Here is a 13,683-nt window from a genome sequence, read left to right on the forward strand (position 1 = left end):
TCCTTATCGCGCCAATAATTTACTTCAATAAAAACGTACAAATCCTTAGTAACAAATAACGTTAAATGTAGTAAATTATTTTAGAGATTTTATCGATGTACTGGATAAAAAAAAGAATTTTATTTCATCAAATATATCACCTTCATTGACAGCACGTGTGGTGTCGAGGCTATGCATCTTGTCGTGTGGGCCCCGTTTTGTTTCCGTTGTTTCCGTTGTGCAGGCGAGCCATCTTGCCTTAGACGCCGATCGTTATTAGTCTGCGTATTTTAGTGAAGTTTGCGCATTAATACGTTGTGCAACGATCAATTAACGAACCACGATCAAGAACTAAACACTCAGGTAAGGTTAACCCTCGATTTGTATGATTTCACTCTTTATTTTACGAGATATTCGGCAAAGACAAAATCACGGTCCGTATGCGGCATCTTCGTTACCATTTTACCGCAACCTAGCTTCCATGTAGCCGCTGATGATTTGCAAACAGACTCGTTTTGTCACTCGATTCGATAACTAATTTGGTTTGTCCATGTTGATGGAAAGTGGAGTTTTTTTTCCATTATTTCAGTCTCATTAAAATTGATTTATCGCTGAGCACACGTAATTTACGTAGGTATGCATGTTAGGAAGGGAAAGATACATGCGCAACGATGCGGGAAGTGCGTGTAGCGTCGCTAAAATGTAAAATATATTGTCACCTACTTAAAATCTAATCGTCATCCCATCACGTGATATACATAATCTGCATTAATTTGAGTGAAACATTAAAACATGTGAGTGGGCTGTAAACTGGTTGTCGTATATTAATTACGTTCCTAGAAAGTTCGGGAAGCCGCTTTTGGTCACTGAGTATCAATACGGTCTCCGCGTCAATTTCGTCGATAATTCACCCGCGCAATCGTCAATATTGTAGAGTGTGAATATAGTAGTCTGGGGTTTTCGTTTTATTGCTCGCAAAATCCAAACAAACTGCGTAAGAAAAACAGCAATAATTCCAGACGCCCAAGGTCGCCGGCGTCCATTTTCTCCTAATGGATACGCCGCGTGCAAACAAACACGTTGGCAATTTGTTATATGGTTCATTACGCGGGAGCGTGATTCACATGAAAATTAATTTTTCTTATCTGTTGCAACCATTTTCTTTTTTCTCACTTTTATCAATTCCATGTGTGGAAAAGTACACGATGGTTGGCTTGATTACGCAATCTGTAAATCCACCGATTTTACACGGTCGATGTGAGAATTTATGAAGTAATCACAACTTGGCTTATCTTTTGGACCACTGATATCAAGAAATTATATCGTCAACCACTTTACATTCTTACAAGGCCTATACAGCTGGTATTATCCTCACAGCATCAAAAGCTTTTCTTGCATTACAAACTCGAAGATAATCGAACTAATTTCACACACGCAAATCTGTGTAGAGTTTTTATTTTATGACGAAATAAATCGTGTGTATTGATTTTGAAAATTTAAATACAAGTCCATTATATGTGACAAAAGGATTTGATTTTAAGAAAACCATGCAAATCCTTAATTTGCTGACAAAGTTGGAGATAAATAATTTTATACTTGCGACATTGATGCAAATCGCGGACTAAGAACTAAATTGAATACTATGATAGTTTTTATCCCCTATATAGGCCTCTCTTTTACAAAAATCATTTCATTCGTAACAACGGAAAGATGAGCTTCAATTTGATACAAAAAATAAAACTCGCACCTATTAGCAATTTTTTCAATGACTGTAACTTTCAAGTGTGTATAAAAAAGAAAACAGTTTTAAAAAAAGAATAATTTGTGAATATTAAATGCATATTATGTTATGTCATGTGGATGAGTGGCAGGTTCCCAAGGAATCCTGTTTTGTAAGGTGTTTTTATATTTTCCTTTAAGAATGAGCACCCGAGTATTCGTTGGTGGATTAACATACCGGGTGCGAGAGCGCGACCTTGAGAAGTTCTTCCGGAAATATGGTAGAATCAAGGAGGTCGCTATGAAGAACGGATTTGCCTTTGTGGTAAGTCTAATGTGAATCAATTGTTTTTTTACAGTATGGTAGGGACAAGGGTCTATGTCGGTGGGCTTCCATACGGCACCAGGGAAAGAGACCTTGAGAGATTTTTCAGAGGCTACGGTCGATTTCGTGATGTACTCATCAAGAACGGTTACGGCTTTGTTGTAAGTATCCGTAAAATTTAAAACGAAAACTCTGTGTTCTGCTTTCTTTACTTCCAATTTTCAACGCTTCAGAAATTATGTAGATCTAGTTTATTTTTCTTGCATCGCTGATTTATTTGTTTTCATTTCCTTATTTCCTTGATATTACCGACTTCTAATTATTGAACACAACTCTTGGCTCAGAGTTTGCAAAGTAAATGAGCTAAAGCAAGCGGAACATAAGATGATAAAATACGACCGTTAATCCATGACCTGCCCTGACCCTCGCACCATGGTACTTGTGGCTGCTTAAACGAGAGCTGTATGCAGATAGTCGTCAACCATACTGCAAACCTTGTAAGTCAATTAGGATCACAGAAACCAAGGTCTAGCTGATGTCCATCAAGATGTTCATTGTGATGTTCAAAACCTGCTTCTTTTTCTCTGCAACAACGCTCTTCTACCGATAAATGTCAAATTCAGTTTTTCAAAATAATGTAATTAACATTATTATCTTACCTGTCCAAAGATGGTACTATTAATTTAACACTTTAAACAGTTTTGCATATAATATCTGCTTTTTTCTTGAGTTCCATTGTTTTAATTAAATGGGTAAATGTATAATTCTTATGACAAATACATCATTTCACAATAAGCCTCGACAACTTCTACGTTTTCTGTTCAGTGGGAAATCGGTATGTTCTATCTTAAGTAATAAGCTAAGAAGATTTATTATTTTATTATAGGTCATTTTATTGCAATGAGATTCGAATGTTTAATGTAAGTCGCCCTGTTGTAAGTTTTTTAAATTACAAATTATCAATGTAATATATTTTACAATGTTGGGGCTTCGTACGTTTCTTTACTATTAATTTTCATCTTGTGAATTGAATGCCCCTATCTTGCAGTAATGTGCATCTTTTTCTGGTTTTCCAATAGGAATTTGACGACTACAGAGATGCTGATGACGCAGTCTATGAACTGAATGGAAAAGAGCTTCTAGGAGAAAGGTGAGCACATGTTTTTTCTTTCTTTTTTTTTTTCTCATTTAAACTGTTTAACATACAGGACATTATCCAATTATCATCGTCAAAGTACCAAAGTCAATGTTTGTTCAGCAAAATTGAGAATATTGATAATTTTGACGATGTGTGATGGTGGCCAAAGTATCCAGGTTTTCGATACCCAATACCTTTTGATGCGATCAAAAGTGAATGAACTCGAATTACTCGACATTTGATCATTTGCGAAAAATCAAAATTGAGCAATCAATAAATTTTGCTAATGTTTGAAAGATAATTAAATTCCCTTAGGAGGGCCCCCACCAGGGCCGAAACGTTAACACGATAAAAAGTGTTTTGAGTTGTGACCTTCATATCCAAGAATAACTTTAATCGATAATTAAATTCCTTTGAATCTTATTTGAACAATCAGTAAAGTTCTTCAAATGGATATTGAAATTGTACACTTTCGTAGTCAGAACTTTATTCTTATCAAAAGGATTGAACTTGTAAAACCAATAAATAACTGATGATCAGCAGACAGTGCCGCAATACTTGGATCGATGATGTATTAGTCATGTTCTTACTATAGAATCTAATGAATTATGATTTATTCATACTACTCGTATGTTTGCTCGGTTTTTCACAATATCAATAATATTGCTTTCAATATAAGCAATATAGCCACATCTATCCAAGTGTATAAAGCCATTTAGTTAGGTGAGCAGTGCATAAGGTGAATGCGTTGTAATTATTTTTGTTGGTAATATGATGGATCTTGTTCAAACTGCATTGGAATTCAGTAGACTTGAATTAACATTTTTGATGAGATTGAATAATGTTACTCGATAACGCTGTTGTAATCATAGGTAATGATGATCAGTACTACTTGGAGATTCCTTATTTAAATATAAATCATGAAATTCTTTGTTTTCATTGATTCTAAAGAAGACTAACAGGATCCATCAAATGATATATGTATTCTATTTGCGTGTATAATGTGTGCAAGAAATGTATGTAGTTGAACATCAAGTGCTATATCTTGCTCGAATCACTCCTTAATCTTTCTTTGATTATTTGATCATAACGAAATTTGATGCTTTTTATTAACGAAATTTCCTAAAATATATGTCGTATTATACAGTATTAACAATTCACTTTCACAGTGAATCATTGATTAAAATTATGGAATTATATTCAACATACTGAATTTAAGACTCAAAGTAATTTTGATTGTTTTTGTTCTTTTTAAAATTTTACCCTGCCCGATTGATTTGCGATTTGTTTCATGATTAATTGGTAAGAAATATGATGGAAAAGAAAAATGTTCTGTTATCGATAAAATTGTAGAGAATTTGGTTGGTGGAGAAGTTATATTATGAGGTATAAAATTTATATGGGACGTGGGTTAGAATAGTTGTAAATTGCAAGGAAACTAGCACATATAGGAGACGAAGAGAAGTACGTACATGGGGCAGAGCCTCAGAGGCTGGATGATGGATGGACGTACTTAGGTCTGAGACTGAGAGAGACTGATATATAAAACAGATGACGAGAGGAGGCTGAAGGAAAGCAGGGAGGATTTTTTTGAGGGAAACCATTTTAGAGTAAGAATTAGTCGTGGACTTAGGCGGGGTTTTGTTGGGTGTGTTTCAGAGTGGCGGTGGAGATAGCACGGGGTGTTTCAGGGAGGCGAGGCGACCGTGGCTACGGACGCTCACGCTCCTGGAGAGACAAGTAAGCATATCCAATGTGTCTTGTTACAGAATTACTGTAGAGAGGGCCCGGGGGACACCTAGGGGTAGTGACCAGTGGCGCTATGGTGACTCCCGTGGTGGTTATGGGGACTCGAGGCGATCTGCGTAAGACACGCTATCCTTTTTTTTATTTTATCAGTGCGATCATCAACCCCCTCCCCCATGCGTCAAGTCAAGCGTACAATACTATCCCTTGGAGTTTGTCGTTAGTAAGGATGTGCGAAGTTTTTCACAAAAATGTTACTGTGCAATTTATCATTTTCCCTTTAGTAAAAAATCTTGTAGATTCAACTGTATATCAATACTTCTACTAAGTTGAACGTGTTAAAATATTTCCTCTTTTTATTTAACAGCTGTTTTAGCGCTCTTGTTGCATTCAGTATTTTATGTTAATTGCATTACCAATGTATGAATAAACCAGAAGTTTTATTTCGCAGAGCATCATTAGAGACAAGATCTAACGACGGCATTAAGGCTTGACTGATTATGCAGTGTACTGAAATACAGTCTGGTGGTTAATTTTTTTGCCCCTCCCTTGCTTTCATCCCTAGTAGAAAATGTGATTATTCAGATTTGAGGAATCAATGAATTGTGTGAATAGAGCTCTAGTTTATCATTGTTTAAGAAAAATGAAAAAGGAAAAAATCCTGCATTTTAAAAATTTTAATAGTCTGTCACATGTCATTCTTTAGTGAAGCTATTCAAATTCCATACTTAGATGACTGCAGAAAAAAAAAACACTTGCTTTTGCTTGTGAAGTCAAAAAATTGCATAGTTGAAATAAAGCAAGAAAGGCGAGATAAACTAAACTCAGCTGATATTAAATCATTTTATAATATAAACTAGTGATGAGTTATACCGGTGCATTTTAAGTCGTCGATTTCGCACATCCTTATTCTGGGGCCAGATATCATAAGTATTTATCTATTTATGTCAAAATATATTTATAGCGCGGAATTAATCTCATGTTTAATATTTTTCTTTATTTTTTTTTCAACCTTAACCAAGCAAATGAATTTTCTACCAATCGTTTGTCTTGAACTTGAGTTACTCTCTCTTGAGTATACTTAGAATCTGAAGGCTGTTTAAACGCATAATGAAATGTAATTGAAGTTAGCAAACTGCTTAGAATACCCCTCCCAGTTTAAGTTTATTACAAGTAAAATGGTGGAAACTGATTGGCAACTAATTGTGGTGTGATGTTGTGTTTGTTACAGCCGAGACGATATGAGACACGACAGGTACGCTATTGCTGCATTATGAGTAGATTTGATTTGATTGAAACAGGTGATTGAAATTGTGTGCCTGAGCAATGAGTGCCGATCTGTAGTTATTTGCCCAAGGTTTAACCATTGATCCGATATTTCTGTTCACATGACATCCCTTTTTGCAGAGATAGTGTGAACAGAAACACGAGGACCGCATCTAGCTACAAGCAATCATTGCCCAGGTACATACAACCAATGTTATGCATTTACTGATACAAATATTTAAATTTTGCACATTAATATAACTCAATATTTTATTCATATTTTTTTTTCTCTTTAAATATTATTAAACTTAATAATGACAGTACATCAATTTTTGATAAGTTTTATGAATACATATTTTTTAATACATGAAGTCAGGTTCAAGACAAACCTGCATGTTGAAAACCGGCATATATAATTAATCTGTCAAATTTCATTTTAGATATGGACCACCTACCCGAACAGAGTATCGTCTTACAGTGGAGAATCTATCGAGCCGTGTCAGCTGGCAGGTAAGCTGGAAAGAAACTAATAGAATACAGTTTGATTGTGAACTTGCTTCCTACTCGAGATTTGTTTATTTATTTGTAATTTTTTTTTTTTTTTTTCTCCAACCTTCCCATGAAGCACGTCAGAAGATGAAAACTCGAGTGAAACCAAGTTCATAAAATAGTAGATATAGGATTAATCATTTCTGTTGTTTTTTTAAGTTCATTTGCCCATTAAAACCGTGATCTTGAGATACTGTTGAGTTTAACAATGTACATTTTGATCAAGTAAGTCTATGGCGTTGACAAACAAAAAATGATTATTACTAAATTGAACAAGCGGTGAAATAAAATGAAACACATGAGCGAAGATATAATTAGAAGAAAGATGGAGACGGATTTTATGGAACTTTGTAACTGAGAATTTGACTGACTACCAAAAGCGTGAATAACTAAAGCAGACCTCTGATCGTGAAGAGTGAAATGATCGAAGAAGATACGGAATGGCAGTTAGAAATACCAGGCATGAATAACAACTGATAAAAGACAGAGGTTGATGCAACATATACAAGAAACAACAGAGTTCACTTTGGTGGATAACGCGAAGCAGGGTAGTACAAACGATGTGGGCAACGACAGGAGGATTTAAGATTATCAAGTCGAAGATCCGAACAACGAATCATTCCGAATAGCTGGAAGAAAACGGCCAAAGTAGATACCTACACCACTCACGGATGAGAACGAACGAACCAAGAAGAAAAAGAGTAAAATAAAAAAAAGAAATGCACAGACCAAGCCTTACTTGATCAATTTACATTCTATCGTTGCACTTTTCGGATGATTGGTTGCCTTTGAAAATAAAAAATAAGTAGAAAAACGTGAAAGAAAGTAAATAAAATGGTTCGATTAGAATTGATTGTTGAATATTACGTTTTGAATATATACAATTTTTTTTTCTTTACATTTGGCAAGCAGTTTTGAGTAAAAAAAAGACGAAAAAAAAATTAAATTGATGTTCTTTCCGAAGAGCCATGTCCTCTTCGCCATGGAGGGGTGACCGGTAGGGCCAATAGACTGATGATGTGCGATGATAGAGATGACGATGCACGCGATGGGCTCGCCTTGAGGTCAAGTGGCACCAGGTTGGTTCTGAGGTCCGGGCGAGAGCCAGAGCCACTGGGTTGAAAGCATACTGCGCGTCGCTCGCAACTCACCCCCACTACCCAGTGAAACAATAGGTTCGTCCGTGCTGTGAGCGCGTTATCACAGATATCTGGGGCCTATCAATCACCCCCTATCGCACTGACTGAAGTTCGCTCGCTCACTGGGAAACATCCACCTCTTGTGTAAGTCAGGCAGCGGCCACTCCGGGTACAGGGCGAAACCTGAACCTACACCTACACCACAGATCCATTCAACCCGCTCGAACGACCCAATCAAGTGGTGTGTCTCGTGTCCAACCAGTCAGTGTCTGGCCTTTCTCTCTGTTCGTAAGCAAGGTGGTGCCTGGGCCCAAGGTAAATGCGTCACCTTAACCGAGTGTATACCTCTATATACGTACATACCTGTTACTGTGCACAATAATAATTCATACAAAAGATAGAATATAATTAATGTCTGCCTCTGCCGATATATTTTCATCCCGGGTAATGTATATTAATGAACAATATATTATTATACATGTAATAATTACCTATCTTATATCAAAGGATATCCAATACTTGTCAATATGTATGTTTTCCACGCCAGCCTGCCATGCATACCAGGTTTAGGACATATCTAGGATGTAACTCTTCGTTTATCTGCACATCAGCAAAGGATTTGATACCTATTAGTGCAGATATTTTTTTTTTCTTTTTTTTTTTATGTGCTCGAAATTAGGAATCTGCAATTTTTCAATCTGAGTCTCTTTATTTTTATTTTTTAACGGATTTTGGTCTTCATTGGATGTCAAAATCCTTGCAGATGATTTCCCATTGCATTTTGTTTTGTTTGTCGTGATTTACTCTATCTTCAATGTTCATGGGAGGTCCTAAAAGCAAAATTGTGATTTTGCATTCAGCCATTGCAATCCTAAGGACATTTTTTTTCTTCACAGTATACATGTTTCAACATATTCTACAAAAACAGAACATAGATTTCATGTTTGAGTATATTTTTCGATTAGACTTCTAAAAAAGAAAATACATTTTTATGTAATCCTTATGATATTTGTATGAGTTAGCATATGGTATGATACGGGATAAATTTTTCTTTGTGCAAATCAAAATCGCTTGTCACTGTAGTTGTATTAGACATACATTCGTAGTATTGACGCAGTACAAAAAACATTGTATAGCTAAGCTATCTGGAAAGGTTACGGATACGACGGAATGTGCCCATTTTGAGCAGCCTATCGTTTGTACATGTAATGAAAATGAGATTTCACCGAAATACATGGCTTGGAGAGCATGAAAAATGCTTGATGCCTGGTTCCCACACCTGACAACTTCAGAGATGAAATTAAAGATTGAAAAACAAGAGAGAATCACCTTTTGACATTGACTAAAATGGCATGTAGTCGAAGATTTTAATCTTCGCAACAAGGATGCGCTTTGAAGTACAGCCCAACTGAGATTATATTCGCAGAAATATCTACATGCCTCTGTTGAACCAAACTAATGCTACATCAGATGAATACATTCTTGATATGCGCGATGAATCTCCCGGAAGACTACCATAGATGAGTCAACATAAACATCACAGTGCCTGCAATGAATTCTCTAAAAATACATACAGAAGATGTGATTAATGCATGAAAAATAATTATTTTAGTAGAATTGTCTATGTCCGTTTCGAATCACCATGTAAATACGTGACATTTTTTTTTTTTTTTTTTCTTCTATAATTGACTGAAGTTGATTATGAACAAATTGCAGATTTTTAAGTAATAGTTTTTAATTTATCCTTACCTGTTAAAAGTGGTGCACGTGAACAAGATTTAAATTTCGTTGTCCTATATCTCAAATCTAAGTCTTGAAAATTTTAAATGATTTAAAATAAGATGTGGAAATTTATATCATTGTCATGGCACCTAGTTCATTCTACTTTCTGTAAGCCACTCTGCAAAAAAGAGAAACAATTGCTTGTTGAAGATTTTTTTAGTCTTTGTATCATTTTGCGTTAAATTTTACAATGAGATCAAATATTAATAATATCAACACAAAATAGTAATTTGAGACTGAACATAATTTCAGATAGTGAATAGTAAAAATTTTTGCAGAGAGGATAAGAATTAAATTTAAATCTAATGTTGTCTCTATCATTAAGTGTTAGACACTGAGTTTTGATACTTGGATTTGCATTCAAAGAAAAGTTACCATAAATAGATACTAAATTCGAGCACACTGTTAAAACAGACATTTACGTAGTGACTGAAGCCAAAGTTGCGTTGAAGTTTTAGTATGCGGAAAATGAAATGAAAATAAATTAACTATTAACATGAAATAGTGCACATCGTTTGATCAGAATCACTCTATTTCAGAATAGGGACACGCTACAAAATTTCATGCAAATAATACTAAAAATTGATCCTAACAGTACCCTAATTCTTTTATTTGTGTAATGCTCAGGATTTGAAGGATTACATGAGACAAGCTGGAGAAGTGACATATGCCGATGCACACAAACAGCGTAGAAACGAAGGGTGAGCATTTTATTTAAAAATTATCATTAGTAAAAAAAAAACTGATACTTGTGATAAAATTTGAAATATTATTTTACAAAAAATCGTGAATAATCATTTTTTTCCTTACATTCTGTAAACACGCAAACTGATAATTGTTACAATATGCATTCCTGTAATCACCAACCACCGATTTTTTTTTCCTATCCAGTGTTGTCGAATTTGCCACATACTCTGATTTGAAGAACGCAATTGACAAGCTTGACGACACGGAATTAAACGGACGTCGAATTCGGCTGATTGAAGACAAAAGAAGAGGACGCCGTTCCAGATCATCAAGCTCGCGATCTCGTTCACGCTCCAGGTCCCGCTCCCGACGTCGTTCCCGTTCTCGCTCCAGGTAAATGTTATTAGATTCATTGAAAAAGAAAATGATTATGGAATCATTCATTTAAATTCTGTCTAGTTGATTCGCTCAGCACTTTAGTACATGTTCATCTTGTGACCTTATGTTGCTTTAAACTATACAAGACTTGACGAGAAGTTGGTATTATCTAAATATCAGGACACAGAATCACTGTCATCAGAAGTGGAAATTTCATTTCTTATTCTTGACTCCCAATCTTGCTCCACACAAACCCTACCTCTGGTCCGTTATGTAATTATTAATCAGAAATTAGAAATATAATCGTTATATGTCATTTATATGAACAATCGTAGTTCAATTAATAAGTGCAATATCGAAGCACTTGTGGACCACACAAATATCATTCGCATCATCAAATTGGAAAATAATCACTTATTTTTATACCACAGAGAATGAGAATATTAATAAACTTAAACATTATTCGGTATAAGACAAAGGCTTAAAACGATTCATGATTTTGTTTGTGCCAGGAGTCGCCGCAGCTCACGTAGCCGTAGCCGACGCAGCAGCCGTTCCAAGTCCAGGGCACATTCGAAATCCAAATCAAAGTCCAAATCCAAGTCTCCTGAGCACAGCCGCTCTCGTTCCAAGTCCAAGTGAGTACCTCATCCCACTGTGTTTATTTTATTAATTTGGTTTTTTTTTTCTTTACTTTTTTTTCTGTCTGTGGTTTCTTATTATTACTTCTGTGTCCAGGTTTATTGTTGTACGTTGCTTTGGGCTGGTTAACGACGAATAGCTCCGTTACTTAACTCTGCTTAATGTTGCATTTGTGTTCTTTGCTTGTTGGGTATCATTCTTCAAGATTTACTTCCGTTCTCTTTATTTGAAATATAATTTTGCAGATCAAGAGACCGCTCAAAGTCCAAATCTAAGTCAAAGTCCATATCCAGATCTCGTTCTAGGTCCAAGGCTGAGAGGTCTAAGTCCAGGTCGCAGTCCAAATCCAAAGCCAAGTCCCCCTCAAAGTAAGTCTTAAGGTTAAACCCCCCAATTAAATAATAGTATTCGGCCATATTTTCATTCTTCTGTACTCTGTATTGGTACCCACGTAAAATTTGAAGCAACAAAAACACCTGTAGAAAATTTATTATATCTCAAAATTATCTCAAATCGTTTATTATTTCACGATATATTGCATTAAGTCTAGTTTCTCACATCAATTTGTCTCGCATTCTTTTCTATTACTCAAGCCGCGTACACGCATGTGTTTTGGCCAGCAAAAACTTGCGCTTATTGCCAATTGGTGTTGCATGTTAATAGATCAATTAATCGTCACTGGGCAAAGTATCAAATAATCATATAAGATATCTTGAATCATATTCAATATTTTCTTTTAATCATGGTCGCATATTATTTAATGTTGGCACAACCCGCAAAACCAATTGACTGGATGACCATATGGACAATCTCTCGCGTCTCTTTCTTCTTCGATATGCCCCTTTTGTATTGAGCTCTCCTGATTGCACTGTTACTCTACTTGAACCGAGTTGAAGGTTCTCTTAGGACTGAAGATGTTTTAGGAGAGGAAAGGTTCGGTTGGTTTCAATTTCTCTGAATTGTTAACGGTCCACCATTCATGATGCAGGACAGTAAAATTTTTGCTGCGCAAACATCCTCGTGTTCATAAGGTTTACTGAAAATTACTTGTTCTGGAAAATTCTCTATCCAGATGTTTGGAAGTGTCTTCAATCAAAGCTTTATCATTGGATGAGCTTAGAACCTCACAACTAGTTACTTCTTTGCACCATATTCCAGCAAACTAAAGCCCCCCCCCCCCATCCTTTATAATGAAAACCTGTTATAATTTCTTCTTTTTCAATTATTATCATATTATGTTATGTGTAGAAAACTTTGCCACAGATCTGAAGTAATTCATAATTTTTTCATTATCATATGAATCGAATTTTTTAGTAACTGCCGTCATGATGTTCCGTGACTTTTTTTTTGTAACCTATTCAGAATAAAGTTTTAACACGAATCCGTTGATTTCATTCACAGGGACAGGTCGAGTCACGAACGATCAAGGGGCGACAGATCCAGGTCACGATCAATTAGCAAACACAGCAAATCTCACAGTCGTTCTCGCTCGCCAATGAATGGTGACAAATCGCCTGAAAAAGAGAAAGACGATTGAACATTATCCGTCCCTCTCTAGATCATCGTACCGCACCGATACAATATTCCGTTTGAATTACAATATTGGACCTGTGCGCATCGCAAGATGGCTTGGAGCGTATCGTTGTGTTTTTTTAATACTATACTTGATTAAATCCAAGAAGCCACTTTTCAATCATTTTCCACTGTAACATTGTCTATTTTGTTACGTATTTTGTTAAAACTTATCAGGACATGAAATCACTCAAAAAAAAAATATTACGAACAGACTAATTATAATGATAATCAGATATTACCGAAAACTTAATCTTTTTTTCATTTTATAAAACCAATTCACGTTATTTGGTTACCTCCAATATCGTGAAACAGTATAAGCTCTGTTGGAACACCGTGTTTTTATTTTGTACCTGTGAGTCGAATTCTGTGCACGTTTTGTGTACCACCGCAAACAATATAACATAGGTATTCCCATATAATGGCTTTTTGTATATATTCTTAATAATTACATTACCGTAAGAAAATAATGATATGTGACGTGTAACAAATTTAGGAGTAATTCTTACTATCAATAAAGACACACCCAAAGCCGGATAACATTCCAGTTTATAATTTCTCAAAATGAAATCATTTATGCTAAGTTTTTTTTTTTTTTTTTCATTCCAGAATATTATGACGATTGGGCATAGTTCTAATCTGAGTATTATGTACCGATAGAAAAATTTCTACACACACTTATCCCTGCTGTTTCTCTGTATATTTGTATTCTACTGCTATTAATATGTGCAAATGCAAATTAGTATCTACTAATAGAAAAA

At 35.4% G+C, this 13,683-nt stretch overlaps 1 protein-coding gene across 12 annotated transcripts; it reads left to right on the plus strand.

Moving 5' to 3' along the window:
- The first annotated feature begins 186 nt into the window (after positions 1 to 186).
- On the plus strand, positions 187 to 13,462 carry LOC107218660 (serine-arginine protein 55). 12 transcript variants are annotated; one of them, XM_015656598.2, is made up of 12 exons: positions 187 to 342; positions 1,900 to 2,023; positions 3,103 to 3,173; positions 4,931 to 5,026; positions 6,139 to 6,162; positions 6,315 to 6,371; positions 6,614 to 6,683; positions 10,271 to 10,344; positions 10,535 to 10,723; positions 11,221 to 11,346; positions 11,596 to 11,718; positions 12,752 to 13,462. In XM_015656598.2, the coding sequence occupies exons 2-12, from the start codon at positions 1,901 to 1,903 to the stop codon at positions 12,885 to 12,887; spliced, it is 1,089 nt and encodes a 362-aa protein (XP_015512084.1). In that variant the 5' UTR covers positions 187 to 342; position 1,900; the 3' UTR covers positions 12,888 to 13,462. The 12 variants fall into 12 exon arrangements, with proteins under 12 accessions (XP_015512084.1, XP_015512085.1, XP_015512083.1 ...); XM_015656599.2 differs by lacking the exons at positions 1,900 to 2,023; positions 4,931 to 5,026 and adding exons at positions 2,058 to 2,184; positions 4,821 to 4,901 and having other exon boundaries at positions 191 to 342; XM_015656597.2 differs by lacking the exon at positions 1,900 to 2,023 and adding an exon at positions 2,058 to 2,184 and having other exon boundaries at positions 191 to 342.
- The last annotated feature ends 221 nt before the right edge of the window (positions 13,463 to 13,683 follow it).

This window comes from Neodiprion lecontei, chromosome 4, assembly GCF_021901455.1.
Source record: "Neodiprion lecontei isolate iyNeoLeco1 chromosome 4, iyNeoLeco1.1, whole genome shotgun sequence".
Lineage (NCBI taxonomy): Eukaryota > Metazoa > Arthropoda > Insecta > Hymenoptera > Diprionidae > Neodiprion > Neodiprion lecontei.

Coding starts and splice junctions, on each gene's coding strand:
- LOC107218660 (XM_046737723.1), top strand. CDS start 641: ATGCGCAACGATGCGGGAAGTGCGTGTAGCGTCGCTAAAAT. Junction 6,372..6,613: donor TACAAGCAATCATTGCCCAG/GTACATACAACC, acceptor ATTTCATTTTAG/ATATGGACCACCTACCCGAA. Junction 6,684..10,270: donor CGAGCCGTGTCAGCTGGCAG/GTAAGCTGGAAA, acceptor TGTAATGCTCAG/GATTTGAAGGATTACATGAG.